This window comes from Salmo trutta, chromosome 28, assembly GCF_901001165.1.
Source record: "Salmo trutta chromosome 28, fSalTru1.1, whole genome shotgun sequence".
NCBI lineage: Eukaryota > Metazoa > Chordata > Actinopteri > Salmoniformes > Salmonidae > Salmo > Salmo trutta.
In genome coordinates, this window is record NC_042984.1 from 9497156 (window position 1) to 9516449 (window position 19294).

Here is a 19294-nt window from a genome sequence, read left to right on the forward strand (position 1 = left end):
TAGGGGGCAGTATTTTCACGGCCGGATAAAAAACGTACCCGATTTAATCTGATTATTACTCCTGCCCAGAAACTACAATATGCATATCATTATTAGCTTTGGATAGAAAACACTCCAAAGTTTCTAAAACTGTTTGAATGGTGTCTGTGAGTATAACAGAACTCATTTGGCAGGCCAAAACCTGAGAAAATTCCTTACAGGAAGTGCCCTCTCTGACCATTTCTTGGCCTTCTACACTCTCTTTATTGAAACTGAGGATCTCTGCTGTAACGTGACACTTCCTACGGCTCCCATAGGCTCTCAGAAGGCGGCAGAACGGTGAATGATGACTCTGCTTTCTCTGGCTGAAAAACAGTAGCGCATTTGGATAGTGGTCGATCTGAGAACAATGAGACTGGAGGCGCGTGCACGAGAAGACTCCATGTTTTAATTTTCAGTCTTTGAACGAAAACAACGACTCCCGGTTGGAATATTATCGCTTTTTTACAAGAAAAATCGCATAAAAATGGATTTTAAACAGCGTTTGACATGCTTCGAAGTACGGTAATGGAATATTTTGAATTTTTTTGTCACGAAACGCGTCGGGCGCTTCACCCTTCGTCACCCTTCGGATAGTGTCTTGAACGTACAACAAAACGCCGCTATTTGGATATAACTATGGGTTATTTGGAACCAAACCAACATTTGTTATTGAATTAGAAGTCCTGGGAGTGCATTCTGACGAAGAACAGCAAAGGTAATCCAATTTTTCTAATAGTAAATCTGAGTTTGGTGAGGGCTAAACTTGCTGGGTGTCTAAATAGCTAGCCCGTGATGGCGAGCTATCTACTCAGAATATTGCAAAATGTGCTTTCACCGAAAAGCTATTTTAAAATCAGACATAGCGATTGCATAAAGGAGTTCTGTATCTATAATTCTTAAAATAATTGTTATGTTTTTTGTGAACGTTTATCGTGAGTAATTTAGTAAATTCACCGGAAGTTTCAGTGGGTATGCTAGTTCTGAATGTCACATGCTAATGTAAAAATCGTTTTTTTGATATAAATATGAACTTGATTGAACAAAACATGCATGTATTGTATAACATAATGTCCTAGGAGTGTCATCTGATGAAGATCATCAAAGGTTAGTGCTGCATTTAGTTGTGGTTTTGGTTTTGTGACATTATATGCTAGCTTGAAAAATGGGTGTCTGATTATTTCTGGCTGGGTACTCTGCTGACATAATCTAATGTTTTGCTTTCGCTGTAAAGCCTTTTTGAAATCGGACAGTGTGGTTAGATAAAGGAGAGTCTTGTCTTTAAAATGGTGTAAAATAGTCATATGTTTGAAAAATTGAAGTTTTCGGATTTTCGAGGACTTTGTATTTCGCGCCACGCCCATCATTGGATATTGGAGCAGGTGTTCCGCTGGCTTTCCTTCCAGTTCTCTGCTGCCAATGACTGGAATGAATTGCAAAAATCACTGACGCTGGAGACTCATATCTCCCTCACTAACTTTAAGCACCAGCTGTCAGAGCAGCTCACAGATCACTGCACCTGTACATAGCCCATCTGTAAATATCCCATCCAACTACCTCATCCCCATACTGTTATTTTTTTGTTGCTCCTTTGCACCCCAGTATCTCTACTTGCACCTTCATCTTCTGCACATTCTACCATTCCAGTGTTTAATTGCTAAATTGTAATTATTTCACCACCATGGCCTATTTATTGCCTTACCTCCCTTATCTTTCCTCATTTGCACACACTGTATATAGACCTTTTCTACTGTATTATTGACTGTATGTTTGTTTATTCCATGTGTAACTCTGTTTTGTTGTTTGTGTCTCACTGCTTTGCTTTATCTTGGCCAGGTCGCAGTTGTAAATGAGAACTTGTTCTCAACTAGCCTACCTGGTTAAATAAAAGTGAAATAAAAACAATTATAAAATAAAAAGGCCTGATTGGTGGAGTGCTGCAGAGATGGTTGTCATTCTGGAAGGTTCTCCCATCCCTACAGAGAAACTCTAGAGCTCTGTCAGATTGACCAGCGGGTTCTTGCTCACCTCCCTGACCAAGGCCGTTCTCCCCCCATTGCTCAGTTTGGCCGGGCAGCCAGCTCTTGGACAGTGTTGGTGGTTCCAAACTTCTTCCATTTAAGAATGATGGAGGCCATTGTGTTATTGGGGACCTTCAATGCTGCAGAAATGTTTTGGAATACTTTCCGAAGGCACTGTAAGAGGAACTGAGGGTTGAAGGGAAGCCACACCCTGGTTTAACCTTCACCTGAAGAGACAGAGATTAGTCACCTCTCATGTCCCCATATCAAGGTGCCCAGGAATTCAGAAACTACCCCTCATCCCGGTAGGTGCCATGTGTGAGTCATATTTATAGTAGATATCTCATGGTGATTACTTTGAGGATTGCTTCACAGACAGGCTAATTTATCTTTAACACACATCTGTGAACATCACTGCTATGAGTACTGGATCAGCTCTGTGGTGAGAAAGCATACACACCTGTTAAGACAGGTCACTTTTGAGTCCTGTTGGAAAGATTACTGTACCTTTCTGCCACAGACACACATGAACACTCACCAGCAGCACACCTGCACCCAAACCTCCAAAGTGATCTGTCAGTGCACTGTGACATATGATGAAATAATGTTGGAGGGATAGCAGTCAGAGAAAAGCCAGCTGTTGAGGTAAGTGACAGTTTTCCCTCCAAGGGTACAAATTCTCGACTGGAGTTTCCCACTCAAACCAAAAATACTCTTTACGCTTTCCAAGGCTGATGCCAAAGCCATCCACGTTTCTTTTATTTTCCATGCAGTTTCCCAATATCCTTCAGCTTTCTGGAAGTAGAACTACAACATTAAATACAGTATTAGCATTGCACTTGGCGCTCCCTAGGGAGGATCACATTTCCATGTATTGAATTGAAATATAAAAAATAAACTCTCACTAAGTTTGTATTATTTAAACTCATAAGATTCATACACTATATGTTTTTATAAAGCACTGATCTCTGTCCTTCTAACCCCAAATAAAGGTACTTTGAACCTTAACACAATAAGCAGTAATACAAGTCAGTGATAAACCCTTATAATCTATGGATAAACCACAACTGTTTGTTCAGCTTAATGTTCTCCAAGAGCCCTCGTCAAAGTGACTAAGAAGCATACTGCTCATTGTTTGAGAATCCCTGTATCCATGCTGGCAGCAAAAATACTACCAATAGAGAAGTGGTTTATAAAGTTTACACGATGAGTCAGCTTCGTGTGTGATTGTATAATGTTGAACTTCTTTCACGTCTTGAGGGCTTGCTGTAGGTTTTACATGAACACTCTTCCTTAACCATTAGTCAACCACCAAATTCTACACTGATTACTGCATGTCTGGACAGCTCTGGGGCGATTTGTGGTCTGAACCACTACTGTGTTTGCCTCAGGAAGTTGGAATAGAACTTTCTCATTTGAGAGAATGTTTTTATAACGAGATGAAAGTCATTGATAATGAAGAGTTCTTTTTTTTTATGAGCTCTATGTTTTGATGCCAGATGAAACCAGACACATAACTAAAACAATGATTCCGATCGTAAGGACAGGGAAGAGGAAGTGGACTACAATTCAAAAATCTTTTACCTCATAAACCTGGTAACTAGGAAATCACCAACTGTAGAAGTTGGCTTATAAACAAGCATAAGCCCAGTGCTTCCTATCCATTCAAAGTCACAACGTCAATTTATTTGTATTTGTATTGTTACAGTCCAGTCTAATGAAAAGCATTCCTGCACAGGAAATGTGCCAGGAGGATATGCTGTATATTTACATTTGTTGGTGAACTACAATGTTTGAACCTGCAAATCTATTCTTGCTCCATGCATTTGTACGGAGAATGGGCTTGCACTGTTCAATCGTCAAGAGCACTTTAGTCACAAATTATCCACTATGCATTTTTTTGCGGTATATCCTCACAAGTGATTACTCATTGTGTGGCTATACTTATCTCTGTGTCCATGGCAACATCCCTCACCTTTCTAAGTCAAGAGTATCTGGAAAAGTCATCAGTGATCTGTGGTAACCCTGTTTCCATAACGACAGTGGGTGTGGCAGCGAAAGACGCAGTGAAGCAAAGCGGAGAAGGATCACTGAAGGACAGCACAGCATGTGTGAGTTTTATTAAAGTGAAAGAAAGATCACAGGTAATATCTATCCTCCAAGAACAGCATAAAAGCTAGCAAGCAGAAGCCACACACACACATCCTTCGAATAAAGAGCCTCTGTTTTCACTGAGCAGGAAATGCTCCTGAATGAGAGAGAATGTTCCAGCCAAACTGGAGTCAGAAACCCACTTTGAGGGCAATGTTCAAAATGGGCTCAGGGCCATAGCGCTGAGTAAGACCAGGCTTTTCCATCGACACACATGTTATTTATTTTCTTGCCTTTTCTCTCTCAACCTAACTTGGGTAAGAAAAGGGTATGTGAAAATTTAAAGGAGCGGTCGCATTTCAGCAGTTTAGTGTGGTAGAGAGCAATTGCTTTGCAATGGCCTTACATCTCTTACTGTAAGTCCTTCAAACTCAACTCTGGACCTTGAAGCCAGTTCCAATGCATTTTTTTCATTGTTCCCCTCTAATCAGGGACTGATTTAAACCTGGGACACCAGGTGTGTGCAATTAATTATTAGAATAGAAAACCAGCAGGCTCCGGTCCTAGTAGGTTAAGAGTTGAACTTGTCAGTGATGGCAACTTGAGTACCAGTAGTTGAAACGTTCTACATAAACACCATGTGAGGTCAATCTAGTATGGTGGTGGTTGAAAGTGACTGGGTTCAGGAGTAACGGGTTTCATGTTACTGATTTAAACCTGGAACTGTAATCCGTTTCAGATTACAGATACTTTTGAAAAAGTAAATGATTACTTTTAAATTCAGAAAGGATGTTTGTGACAATGGTTTCTCTCTCACACATTTCTGTTTTCTCAATGACATTCAAATCAACATTGAAAACAGGTGCAAGTTTAGGTTTGTACGATACGGATATCAGTTTTGATATCTACAGGAGTCAAAGATCATACCCCCAAAACATGATAACCTTCCCTGTTTTTGGAAATGGTGAGAGGTTAAAATGTCTTGGGTGTATAATCTTTGACCCTCTAAATTTCTCACTCATCACTAGTGGTGCTCCTGAGTGGCGCAGCGGTCTAAGGCACTGCATTTCAATGCTTGAGGTGTCACTACAGACACCCTGGTTTGAATCCAGGCTGTACCACAGCCGACCATAATTGGGAGTCCCACAGCCAGCATTGTCCGGGGTAGGCCGTCATTGTAAATAAGAATTTGTTCTTAACTGACTTGTCTAGTTCAATAAAGGTTACATTTTTTTTTACAATTGGAACATTTATTCACGATTCATTCAGGATTATCTGTAATAATAGTAGCAGCCACATTAATGTAGAAGTGTTTAAAAACATTATATTCTTATTTACAATAAAACTGACGCAACACATTACAAAATGACACAACACATTATCTACCATTTATTTCTATTGGGCAGAAAATAATCTGAACCACAACCAAAATGGACTGCAAACACATCCAACAAGTTTGTAGAGTTACAAGTTTGATGTAGTCTTTGCGTACTAGGAATATCGAACCAAATACTAAACTACTTTATTTATAATAATGTTTACCTCTTAACTTTGTGAGAGAAAAAAAGTATTACTTCAAATTATATAATGTAGCATTTTTTACATGCAATTTAGTTCAGTATTTGAATTATTTTATTTTATGCTCATCTTTTTCAAGGGTGTCAGTAATTTCAGACCCCACTGTACATAGCACATTGATGTGAATCACACTGCTGCTATCTCATTTAGCTATTTGAGTCTTACGGATTGTGGTTTTTGTGAATGGCTGTGGACATGTGTATTTTAACCCAATAATGGTTGAATTGAAGACGTTTAAGCTGCCTATCAATCATTGTTTTTTGTGACCAGTGGACAGACAGTGAAAATGTGCTCTTGCAACAGCTGCATGCGGATCCCAGCCTATGGAATAAAAGTTTGAGGGAGTTCTTTCTAAACTCTTCCGTGGTCTTGTGCTCCATACTGTCAACAACAACTTGAGAAGATCACGAATGGGGCTTTTATTGCTCAATCTAATTTATGCTGATTAAAAAATAAATAATCCATAGGCCTAACGGACACATGCTCAAACTTGTGCACTATTTATATAGACTAATATCTAAGTGTCACTAACAAAAAACGTAAACATTAGGCCTATAGCAAATGCAGCATATGGCATACATTTTTCATATGCAAATAGCACCTTCCGGTAGTGCTCAAGGCATGCCATTCCATGACAGAAGCATTTATTTGTCAACAATGAGCCCAATCAGTCCTCCATGACAGCAACATCTATATTTCCATATTTCCAAATTCTATTCTTGAAGATCAAGGAGTATTAAGACTGTGAATCTGACAGATTTTGGTTTTTATTGTATAGATATAGTCTAATCATATTATTATCTGTAGTAGAAAGCAATGGGAAGAAACCTACATTACCAACCTGTAAAGTAAAATGCAACATCCATGTATGGCCAGCTATGTAAAGGGGAATTAATCAGATTACATTAAAGAATTTGGGTAATCCAAAAGTTATTTAAAAAGCAACGTACCCAACCCTGGAAAATGATGTGGGCTTTGCATGAAAACAGATATTTTACCGCAGTGCATTTGATATCCTCACTAAAGGACAACGCTTATGAAAGCTCCATAAGTGAATCAGTCCTTCTAAATATGTCAAAACTTTTCCACAAAAAGGAGTAAACAAATGAATAATATGTGAGTTATTTTGCTAACGAGGAAGGTAGTGGTGACTCAATCTCCACCCCCTGATTCTAAACCACTTCATTGGACTAAAAACACTCGTGACACGAGGGAGATGCATAAGTTCTGAAACACACTCAGCCACAACCAGACCCAGACACACCCTTTCTAGGCCTTTCTGGGGGGGTCAAAGGTTGAGAAAGATATGTGTAACTGCCACACAGAGCTTAAAGGCCCATCAATACAATCATCTCTGTGTAAACTGGTATGTGTGTAAAAACGACCACGCCACATCAATTAAAATGAGTTGACTCTTCAGTAACGCAGGAGGTGTTAGCTAATAGATACCAGCATAAGGCAACATGTAAACACAGTTGATGAAGTAATCATCTTGACGTGCACTGGATGGGGAGGGACAGACTGTAGATAAGTAGATAAGTGTTGTTTCCATTAATACTTGACTGACACCTTTGAGTCCAAATTTGGAACCAATCGGTCAACTGTTTTGATAGCAATAGGGTCACTAGTAGTTAGTGCCCAACAGTGTGTTATAAGGAGGAGTTTGTATAAATATCGCACATTTCTGTCTCATGCATTGACAACAGCGTGCCGATATTGTCACTCAGCAGCATATTTCTGAGAGCATTACAGTCACACAGCTCACAGCATTACAGTCACACAGATCACAGCATTACAGTCACACAGATCACAGCATTACAGTCACACAGCTCACAGCATTACAGTCACACAGCTCATAGCATTACAGTCACACAGCTCACAGCAATACAGTCACACAGCTCACAGCATTACAGTCACACAGCTCACAGCATTACAGTCACACAGCTCACAGCATTACAGTCACACAGATCACAAAGCATTACAGTCACACAGCTCACAGCATTACAGTCACACAGATCACAAAGCATTACAGTCACACAGCTCACAGCAATACAGTCACACAGCTCACAGCATTCCAGTCACACAGATCACAGCAATACAGTCACACAGCTCACAGCATTACAGTCACACAGATCACAGCATTGCAGTCACACAGCTCACAACATTACAGTCACACAGCTCACAGCATTACAGTCACACAGCTCACAGCAATACAGTCACACAGCTCACAGCATTACAGGCACACAGCTCACAGCATTACAGTCACACAGCTCACAGCATTACAGTCACACAGCTCACAGCATTACAGTCACACAGCTCACAGCATTACAGTCACACAGCTCACATACTTGGATCTATTTCAAGTGAGTGAGAGAGTTACCCATAATGTATTTCTCAAGGTTGCCATGGCAATAACAAGGACAAGAGATCCGTTGGCGGGACAAGAGGGGATGGAGAGAGGATGGAGTGTTTGGCTCAAGGAGTCGTGACTCACTCTCTGAGAATGGAGAGGAAAGGTGAGGAGGGGCAACAGTGCCAAGGCATTGTGTACTTGGTAAGTAATAAAAAGCATTATCACAAATGATCACACCCAACAGAAACATATGTAAAACCAGTAGCCAAATGATAGCCTCTCTTGACATGATATATACCCTGATAAAAAATGCTGGAATTTTCATGCTCAAAAGATAGCCATACTCAGGTAACTGTTAGATAGCCATACTAAGGTAACTGTTAGATAGCCATACTCAGGTATGTGTTAGATAGCCATACTCAGGTATGTGTTAGATAGCCATACTCAGGTAATTGTTAGATAGCCATACTAAGGTATTTGTTGTGGAAAGGCAGCACAAATTGCTACATCAGGAAGTACAATTGGGGTAATCAGTGGCAATTTTAGCATGTAAATCTTAGTGGGGAAAACTCCCCCAAAGTGTTTTTATGCATGCCAGCAAAGCCACTACACAACGCAACACCAAACAATACATTCATTGGACTATAACGGTGACAAACAGTGCCCACAAACTGTTAGTGCCTACATAAAGCTTTTCCAACAGCAGAGTCCCAACAGCAGTCCCAAAACCTTACCACTGCTACACCTCACTGTCAGCGGAGCCTTGTCTGGCAGCAAAACAGTTAATTCAGCCTTATTTATTGGGTTTAAAAAAAACATTGCTGATATGGCTGACTTACTTAAACAAATTTGATTTTTACTGACAATTGAGATGTACAAACTATGACATAAGGGGAGGACGAGCGGTTAAGAGGCAATCCGTAATTTCCAATAAGACTTAATGAGCGAGCTAGGACGGACATAGTCAATATAACTATTTGTTCAGCACTTTTGAAATGTACAGAGACAGAATTTCAGAACATGGGCCTTTCTTACAGTATTCTCCCTGTACCCCAAGTCAGAACTGTAGGATAAATAAAGGGGGCATATAAGCAGACAATGAAAGCTCTAACAATATTCGATGATGACCTTTCTCTAAAACAGGCTAGAGGCTACATGACCACCACCAAGTCAGAACAGTAGACTAAATTATGAGGGGAAAAGGACCATATTCTTAGGGTGAGACACATGGGCTACTAACAGCTTACTACACAACATACAGTTAGTATTACTTTCTTAGCTACAGTATACATATCTCCCTGGCATATTACATAATTTATGCAGCAGCATATAAGACATTTTTGGACTCACCTTGTTGTGCTGTGCTCACTTGAACAGGAAGGCGGCGCGGCGGTCCTTTTTTGGGCAAATTTTGTCATCAACTTTGTCATCAGCCTGTCATTCTTTGGATTTATGGTGCTTTCAAAACAACTGGGAACTCTGAAAAAAACAAGGTTGAATCATGAAGCTAGTGATCTACAGGTCAGAGCTCTAGAAAGAAGCTCGGTTTCCTGACTTGGAATTCCAAGTTGGATGACCGTTCAAAATGTTTTTTCCCAGTCAGAGCTTGTTTCTTTCAGAGTTCACAGTTGTCTTGAACTCACTGAAGTCTGAGATTTCCCAGTTCCGAGTTTCCAGTTGTTTTGAACACAGCAGAAGTCATGCTGGATTGACAGCATGGCCAATGTTGAATGTTTACCCTTTTAAACTTGGAAAAGAGACACTTAAACCCAGACTTGGACCACACACCCACTCCACTGAATAGCAGGATATTGATTGCTTTGCAATGCTTGCAATTAGACACTGATTTCTTCCAAATCACTCACTGTTGAATTTGCGATTTCCAACTTGTTGTGTAATGTTTATGTCCAATGGTCGATGAGCACCGATATGTTTTATCTATAGTTTCTCTTCATAATTTCTCTTCATATGATCAAGGATTAAAAAGGATTTGCCAGTAAATTGTTGACTTGATTCATGTTGATGACTGCTAGCTAAGATTTTGAAAGTATGATGTTGACAAGATCAGTCCAATCATATAACGTGATTTGACATCATTTTATCTGTGGCCAATGACCTTGAGCCTTCTTGGATGGGCATTCTAATGTAACTCTATGGCAGCACCAAAGGGGCTTTAATTTTCTAGCTCTACCCTTAGACTTGGAGGTGACTAGTGTCCTCATGAGTGACAGAACACTGAGCCAATCACGGTGCAACTAGAGAACATTATCAACCCCTACGCTCCGTATTTTCGGCTGGCTGACCCACCACCACAGAAAGCACTGAGTTAGGCTGAAACACCTGCATTTTGGAGCTGCCTTACTCAAGAAAGCAAAAAAAGAGACCATGTTTGTGTACTGTACGCCTCAATGATACCATTTTTGTACATTGTTTGCAAACTGATATGCGACACATATTAATACCAAAATAACATGCAAAACAGGCAACCCCCCCAAAAATATATATATTTTATTTTTTATTTATTGCTAAACAGGTGGTGCTCAAAACAGGTGAATGACGGGTCGCCCCCGTGGGTAATCAAGATTACAAGCACAACGGCACTGCTGTATATCTGATTGGTGTTATCTGGTAGGACAAAGATATTTGCTTGCAACTTTAAGGAGTCTTCAGTAGATCACAATCCAGTAAACCATCATCACCTTATAACCATGATATTCTAACATGGGCTTCTGTAACATGCTGTGAGACATAGAGGAATGCATGCAGCCTCAGGCCTTACTCCAAACCACAACAACAAGCCCCATTGGGTGAATAGCTTGAACACCTAGCTGGTTGGTGTAGTTGTCCCTGTTTCTAGGAATAACTGGTTTTGCTGCGAGATAACATTGGCTGATTGAGAGCATGATGGTTAAAAAAAATAATTATTTAACTAAAAGTGTAAAGCGTCTATGAGGTCAGTTATATAAAAAAAGGTGTCTGTGATATCAGGACAAGCCTACTGGCAGCATTCATTCATTAAAACACTGAGTATCCCAGGCTCATTATGTTCATGGTAGGCAAGGCATCCTCTTTCACACCTTCAGTACAGTATCTAACTGGACCTGTCTGCAATCAGGTACTGAATTAAAGAGCAGCGCAGTGAGCAAGAGTTCTGCTTTGCACCTGACCTATATTCCATGAGGTTTACTGGCAAGCTTCTAATCCCTTGTCGTGTAACACATTTGACTATGTAAAGCTATGTAGAGAAGTGATCCTGTTCAACTACATGACAGTTAGTATAACCAGCTGTTATCATATTTCACCTCAGGCTTTAACACTCTAACAGGTCCACTCCAACAGGTCCCTTATGCCCTACCCCCACCATGTTTTTCCTAACAGGGTCCAAATGCCAGGTAATAATTTGGTCAGCTTGTGTTAGAAACTAAAAGTATTCTGTTACACTGTACTACTCCTCCCTCTTCTCCATTCACCCAGAGGCTTGCCCAATGAGAGTTAGCCCTTTGGCCCCTCCCACCGGGAAGGCTCTTAAAACCAGTGCTGTAACTCATTCTCTGTCTATCCACTCGGGTTTCCCCAGCACTCCAGACAAGCCCTCCTGCCACTCTATCTCCCCCCTCAGTGTCCTTCACTCACCAACCGCTCAAGACCAGCCAGGATGTCGGTCAGGAAAACTACCAGCTACACCGTCAAGTCCTCTTCCTCTGGGGCAGCCCCTCGCAGCTTCAGCAGCATGTCCTACTCTGGACCCAGCCAGGGGGCCTCTCGCCAAAGCTACAGCGCCCGTAGCTCCTATGGAGGGGCCAACAGGGGCATGGGAGGTGGGTTCGGGGCCGGTGGTGGAGGCGGCAGTTACATCTCCAGCTCTTCTGCCTATGGAGGTGGCATGGACCTGGGGATGGGGATGGGGATGGGGATGGGGGGTGGCGTTCATGCCCCCATCACCGCTGTCCAGGTGAACAAGAGCCTGCTAGCCCCCCTCAATCTGGAGATCGACCCCAACATCCAGATCGTCCGCACCAATGAGAAAGAACAGATCAAAGGCCTCAACAACCGCTTCGCCTCCTTCATTGATAAGGTCAGTCCTGGTAACCTGTCCCTGTACATCTGTCTGTCTGTATTTCTATCGGTGTCTATCAATATCTCTGACAATGAACTTTGCCATGAGCTTAAACTGCTATAAAACTTTAGACTTTGAATGAAAAAGGGAAGTACAGAGTACAGACAATCTGTGGGATTTTATGAATCTATCTCTATTAGCTATTACAATGCTGACGTGTCTGTTGTGTAATGAATGTGGAACAATGGAGAAGATCTATAGAAAAGTCCACTTTGTGAAATGCTGGTACACGCCATGGGAGATCTGTTACAGTGTGTTAAGTTGAATACACGCACAAGCAAACTCATCAGCTTGGAAAAGGGAAGAAAATCTAGACTTGTCTAAGACTGAAAGCGGTCAAGCAAACTGCTTGTGCTAGTTTTCTCTGGGGCCTCAAGAATTCACATCTAATGGTTTTTCAGTAATTGTCCTTTTATAATGATGAAAACAGAAGTGCAGCAGGGTGGGGTGGGGTAGAGAGTTTCTACAGAAGGGTATGTCTGTCTCTGGTTAGGGTAGCTAGTGATCTGGTTTACCTTGGGAATGGCTGCCTACCCTACCCCTGCGGAGGGGTGTGGCCCGCCCCTGTGGGAGGGTGTGGCCCTGCCCCTGTGGGAGGGTGTGGCCCTGCCCCTGCGGAGGGGTGTGCTGGACACTCCAAAAAAGGTCATACTCCTGGAACACAGACAGGGCCATTTTGTCATCACCATCATTGTTACGTTTAGATACTTTTTATATTCTTAACAAGTCTTTGAACAATGGAATGAAATTCATTGAAAGGGTAGTCTATACAAAAACATGGAGGGCAACATCGGAACACGGTCAAACATCAATACATAACATTTAAAAGTGATAGCAATGTTTCATTTTGCTTTAGTATAATTGATGCCTGGGGGTGTTTTCTTAATAGCTTCTCTACTGACCTATCTGTCCCACATGCCTAGCCTGCTCCACTGGCTTAATATTTAAAAAGGGCAACTGCTTTCATGTTCTGGCTAACACCAGTGGATTGGTTACATAACAAGGAACAAAACTAATCAGAAAGGGATTTTACCGCTGCATGTTTCTAAAGGTAATAGATAATAGTTTGCAGATGGCCCCTCCTTTTTAATCTTGTGATAACAATTCCCTTTCCTAATTATTTCTAAGTATCGACTCTAATCTAATTGCAGTTGAGGCAGCCATTTTATGATAATTCCTGAGGTTCAGTCAGGAGCAATGTCCACTGACAGCCGTCTATTTATCCCCCTATTATAGATGAACCAACATGCTCTCCCCCTCCCCCACTACACCTACCTGTATACTGCAGTTAAATATTTACCTTCTAGTTGGTTGGATTGGGCCCCGTCTAGCTTTGTCACGTTCCTCTCAATTCTCTCTCAGGCGGGCGGTCGCCCCACCTCCCGACCGCGCCCTTTTAAAACAGGAAAAACATGGAGGATGTCTAAATAACTCTATCCCCAGCTCTTTCCATCTCCCCCCTCTGCCTCCTGTCAGGATGCACATCATAGCTTCCTTGGAAAAATTGCTTGCTAGGTCTATCCTCAAAACAGCCGTCCCCACAAGCTCCATTGGAGGATTAGAAAGTTCACATGAGGATGATATGAGGATAGTCATGGATGAGTCATGTTAACCCACCATCGATGTTCCTTTTATGGTGCCCTTTTATGGTAGAACAGAGAAAAGTCCAGAATTGGAACAATATATTGTGATAATGTGATAAACTGGTGATCAATGTGCTTATCAAATGAATCAACATCTACCCCCTCTTGCACAACACACAGGTACGCTTCCTGGAACAGCAGAACAAGATGCTGGAGACCAAGTGGAACCTCCTCCAGGGACAGACCACCACCCGCTCCAACATCGACGCCATGTTCGAGGCTTACATCTCCAACCTGCGCAGACAGCTGGACGGCCTGGGCAACGACAAGATGAAGCTGGAGGCGGACCTGCACAACATGCAGGGCCTGGTGGAAGACTTCAAGAACAAGTGAGTTCGCTATTCATGTCTCTGCCTTTAATTAGCAGATGTCGTCAGCCACATTTTCAGAAATGACTTTGCTTGGGCCTCTGCCTGGCCAGGTTCATAGTAGCATTGGAGGGGTGCAGTAAAGGATCAGGGAAAGCCTGTTAGTAGAGGGAGTTTTTAATTTAATCAGTAACATAGGACACACCAGTATTGTGTAATCTCAGTACTATAGATGGACAACACCCAACTATAGTCCATTCTCTTCACATCGTAGGGATTACTACACTGAACTGGCATGTCCTGGAGGAAACATTAGATTTTACTTGACTGGAGGTGAAAGTCATTTAGATGACTGGATCTTTCAGCTTCGCTTACACAGATCGCTGCATCATGGCAACGGAACACACACCAGTGCCGCCAATCTGTCAGTCCTGACAAATGATATGAGCACATTTGCAGTCTGTGTCCTCAGGAGGAAATAACACAAAATAAAGAAACACCTCACAATCTCAGCCCAGATTGAAGAGTGCAGAGTAGAAAATGATTCCCAGGCATAGTTGTTGTGAACGCAGCACTCATGCCCCCTAGTGTGAAAACGGTATATTAACTCTATTACTATACCATAATAATAAATAGTTACAATTATGACATTGAAATATATAAAATCGAATGTTGAATATATTCATATCTGAACTAAAGCTAACATTGCTCTCAATCTTCTCCCCAGGTATGAAGATGAGATCAACAAGCGCACCGAGTGTGAAAACGACTTTGTGCTTATCAAGAAGGTTAGCTACTTAAGATTTTATCCCATCAGTTTTTCTGGCTTTCTCTTGTTGTCATCTTGTTAACATATGGATTGTGGATGTCCCTCTCAGGATGTGGACGAGGCCTACATGAACAAGGTTGAGCTGGAGGCTAAGTTGGAGAGCCTAACAGATGAAATCAACTTCCTGAGGCAGATCTATGAGGAGGTATGGCACTGAGCTCATCACTTAGCTACTTCCTGTTTACATTACTCCATAACAGTTGAGTTCAAAATAAATACCTCAAGCCATAACCTTATATAATATACCCGACTCCATCTATCTACCTTACCTGCTAGGAAATTATTACAACAACTATTCAGTCCTTAATTAGGAAGATATTATTGACTCTTCAGTTCTTAATTAGACACTCATTCATTATAACCAGATGTGTTGTTGGCAGCTTCCAACAACCGCCTGGATTTGTTTTTTGCTTTTATTTATTTATTGAGTTATGGCATATGGTGTTGTTTGTTGTATACACTGGAATGGGTCTCTCTCTCTCATGCTGGATCTGCAGTTTTACTGACATCTGTTAGGCATCTTAACTTTGAAGTCAAACTGCTGGAATCAATCTGGTTGGTTTGTCATCTCTGAGGTAGGCTGAAAGTCTTGTCTGTAATAGGCCAAGTGTTTTATGGTCTCTCTATCTCTCCTTCTCTCTATCTCTCCTTCTCTCTCTCTCAATCTCTCTCTCCTCTCTCTCTCCTTCTCTCTCTCTCAATCTCTCTCTCCTCTCTCTCTCTATCTCTCCTTCTCTCTATCTCTCCTTCTCTCTCTCTCAATCTCTCTCTCCTCTCTCTCTCCTTCTCTCTCTCTCTCTCTCTCCTTCTCTCTCTCTCTCCTTCTCTCTCTCCAGGAGCTGCGTGAGCTGCAGGGACAGATTAAGGACACCTCAGTGGTGGTTGAGATGGACAACAGCCGTAACCTGGACATGGACTCCATCGTGGCTGAAGTGCGTGCCCAGTATGAGGACATCGCCAACAAGAGCCGGGCCGAGGCTGAGACGTGGTACAAGAGCAAGGTATAGTAATGGGTTCCTCTATAGTAGCCAAACATGTTTTCTCCCTTTGGCCGCTATGTTCAGGGCTGCTAATAGCCTTTCAGTACACTGAAAAAGTTGATGTAAAGTCACGTGTTTTCCACACCGACCACCGACTAACGAACCCTCTGCTTTCTTCCTGTTGGATGTTTAGTATGAGGAAATGCAGACATCTGCCACCAGATATGGAGATGACCTGAGATCCACCAAGACAGAGATCGCTGATCTGAACCGCATGATCCAGAGACTGCAGTCTGAGATCGACTCCGTCAAGGGACAGGTACACAACCAAGACTCTCAGTGCTAATAAAGTACCATCTTAAGTGTTAGATTTGTGACATGTAGACTCACGTGATGTTGACAGAATATACTATTTTCCAAAGGCATTAACAATTTGATTATAAGCAGAAATGATGACATGCCGTGCCTTCGTCTTGTGTTAGCGTGCCAACCTGGAGAACCAGATCGCCGAGGCTGAGGAGCGCGGGGAGATGGCGGTGAAGGACGCCAAGCTCCGCATCAGGGACCTGGAGGATGCCCTCCAGAGAGCCAAGCAGGACATGGCCCGGCAGATCAGAGAATACCAGGAGCTGATGAATGTCAAACTGGCCCTGGACATTGAGATCGCCACCTACAGGAAGCTGCTGGAGGGAGAGGAGGACAGGTGAGATATTGACATCCATGAAAATAGTACACGTCAGCTTGAAAGTACAGTATTATATAGCAATGGAAATACTGTATATTACCAGAAACTAACATTTTCAATTGGTCTTATTTTCACAACCAGGATAGCAACTGGTATCCAGTCCATCAACATCTCCAAACAGAGCTGTAAGTACATGCCTTCCTCACACCATTTAGCAGACACTTTTGTCAAAATAAAACCCTGTGTTTTTCCCCTTCTGTTTTGTGGTGCATTTAAAACATCCATGATATTCATGTTTAGCCAACCTGTATTTACCAGTTGTCTCTCTCTGTGTCACCTTACAGCAAGCTACAGCTCCTTCCCTATGGAGAGTGCTAACAGCACCTACAGCAGTGGCTACTCCAGTGGTTTCGGCGGTGGATACGGCAGTGGATACGGCAGTGGATACGGCGGTGGATACAGTGGCAGCAACTACAGCTCCGGTAGCGGCTACGGTGGCGGCAGCACCTCCAACGTCACCACCCAGAACAAGAAGAGTGTCGTCATCAAGATGATCGAGACCAAGGATGGAAAAGTTGTCTCTGAGACCTCCGAAGTGGTTGATGATTGAGCGGCTGGATAATGCCCTTTTGTCTACCCTCTTGATCACCATTCCACTACAGTGTAACAATTAAAGTCAAAGGCAAACAATGTTACATGAGCACAAATATAAATGTGGCTGTTAAGCAATAAACAGTTTTAATCCAACCAAAGATTTTAAGGGGACCACAGAATATTTTTCTTGTTCATACTGTGTGTCTTATGCCTTTTCTTATTCTGTACTAAAACTAAATGCTTGCAGGAAATTAGCAAAAAATGAAGTTGCATCTTGTAGAACATTCTGTCCAAACCTCTGCAACCTTGTTAACTGTAAAGAGGGCCATTCTCTGAGTTCAGTTGCATGAAATGGATGATAATGTGTACTGTCCATGACAAGCGTTGCTCAGAGTGGGTGTGAATGTGACAGTGCAGCACCAGTGTTCTTGGTCAACCTGTCTAAAATGTCTGCTATGCTAGATAGTAGTGCATGTCTTCCCTGTTGTGTTCTGTTGGACCCCAAAGTAGCTTCCCACTGTTGCCTGAGGTGCTGTTTTTGCTACCAAACAATTAAATGTGTTTTTACTGAAAACTTATTTTGTTGTGTGAGTTTCACGTCTTTATTCCTGCAAAATCAAATTCTTGTAAAAGTTTCTCCCAACATGGGTTTCATACATAGTCTCAGTCGGTATGAAGTCAGTACTGAGATAATGCTGGTAAAACTGAAAAGGAAGGAGACAGAGAATCATCTGGTGGTAGAAAAGGAGAAGACACACGTTGAGGGTGATATGCACAGCACCTAAACAAACTACTTCACACCTGCACACAAGCCTTTCTTCAGCTATCATACTGTATTGCATTCCATTCCTTTCTTCGGGTTTAATACTGTATTGCATTCCTTTCCCTTGGCTGTTATACTGTATTGCATTCCATTCTCCAGGTGTAATACTGTATTGCATTCCATTCCTTTCTTCGGCTGTTAAACTGTATTGCATTCCATTCATTTCTTCAGCTGTTATACTGTATTGCATTCCATTTCTTTCATTGGCTGTTAGTCTGTATCGCATTCCATTTCTTTCATTGGCTGTTAGTCTGTATTGCATTCCATTCCTTTCTTCAGCTGTAATACTGTTTTGCATTCCATTCCAGCATGCTCAAGTGTTCTGGAAAGAAAGAAAGAAAGAAAGAAAGAAAGAAAGAAAGAAAGAAAGGATACAGATCTATAGTTTTTGACGTCAGATGAGTTGAGTGTTGGTTTCTTGAGGAGGGGAGCAAAAGCCATTTTGAAGTCAGAGGGTCACAGCCATTGGTCAGGGATGAGTTGATGAGAGAAGTGAGGAATAGGAGAAGGTCTCCAGAGAGGGTCTGGAGAAGGGAGGTGGGAATAGGGTTGAGCTGGCAGGTTGCCGGGTGGCCAGACCTCACTAGTCTCAGAATGTCATCTAGAGAGAGGGGAGAAAGAGGTCAAGGCATATGGTAATTCTTTGTGAGTGAGACCAGTGGACTCAATAGGCTGAGTGAATGAGTAGTGGATGTCGTCAACCTACTTTTCAAAATGGTTGACAAAGTCGTCCGCATAGAGGGAGGAAGGAGGGGGAGGGGGTGGAGTATTAAGGAAGGAGGTGTAACGGCTGTCGTCGCAAGAAAACCAAGATGCAGCGGAGGTTGTGGATTCATTATAAATATTTAATAAAATGAACCACTAATAACAAAACATCAAACAGCAACGAAAGCTAACAGTCCTGTCTGGTCAAAACGAACGAGACAGAAAACAATCCCCCACAAAACCCAAAGGGAAAACCTGCTCCTTATGTGTGACTCCCAATCAACAACAACGAACTTCAGCTGTGCCTGATTGGGAGTCACACAAGGCCCAAAACAAAGAAATACAAAAAACCTAGAAAAAGAACATAGAACGCCCACCCAATGTAACACCCTGGCCTAACCAAAATAAAGAACAAAAAACCCCTCTCTATGGCCAGGGCGTTACAGTACCCCCCCCCCCCCAAGGTGCGGACTCCGGCCGCAAAACCTGACACTGAAGGGGAGGGTCCGAGTGGGCCTTCTTACGGCGGCGGCTCAGGTGCGGGACGTG

The 19294-nt window shown here is 42.3% G+C and overlaps 1 protein-coding gene across 1 annotated transcript; it reads left to right on the forward strand.

Moving 5' to 3' along the window:
* The first annotated feature begins 11605 nt into the window (after positions 1-11605).
* Positions 11606-17795, forward strand: LOC115165418 (keratin, type II cytoskeletal 8). The gene is made up of 9 exons (XM_029718509.1): positions 11606-12136; positions 13942-14150; positions 14857-14917; positions 15008-15103; positions 15795-15959; positions 16132-16257; positions 16421-16641; positions 16765-16808; positions 16968-17795. Exons 1-9 carry the CDS (start codon positions 11717-11719, stop codon positions 17231-17233), a joined length of 1608 nt encoding a protein of 535 aa, XP_029574369.1. The 5' UTR covers positions 11606-11716; the 3' UTR covers positions 17234-17795.
* The last annotated feature ends 1499 nt before the right edge of the window (positions 17796-19294 follow it).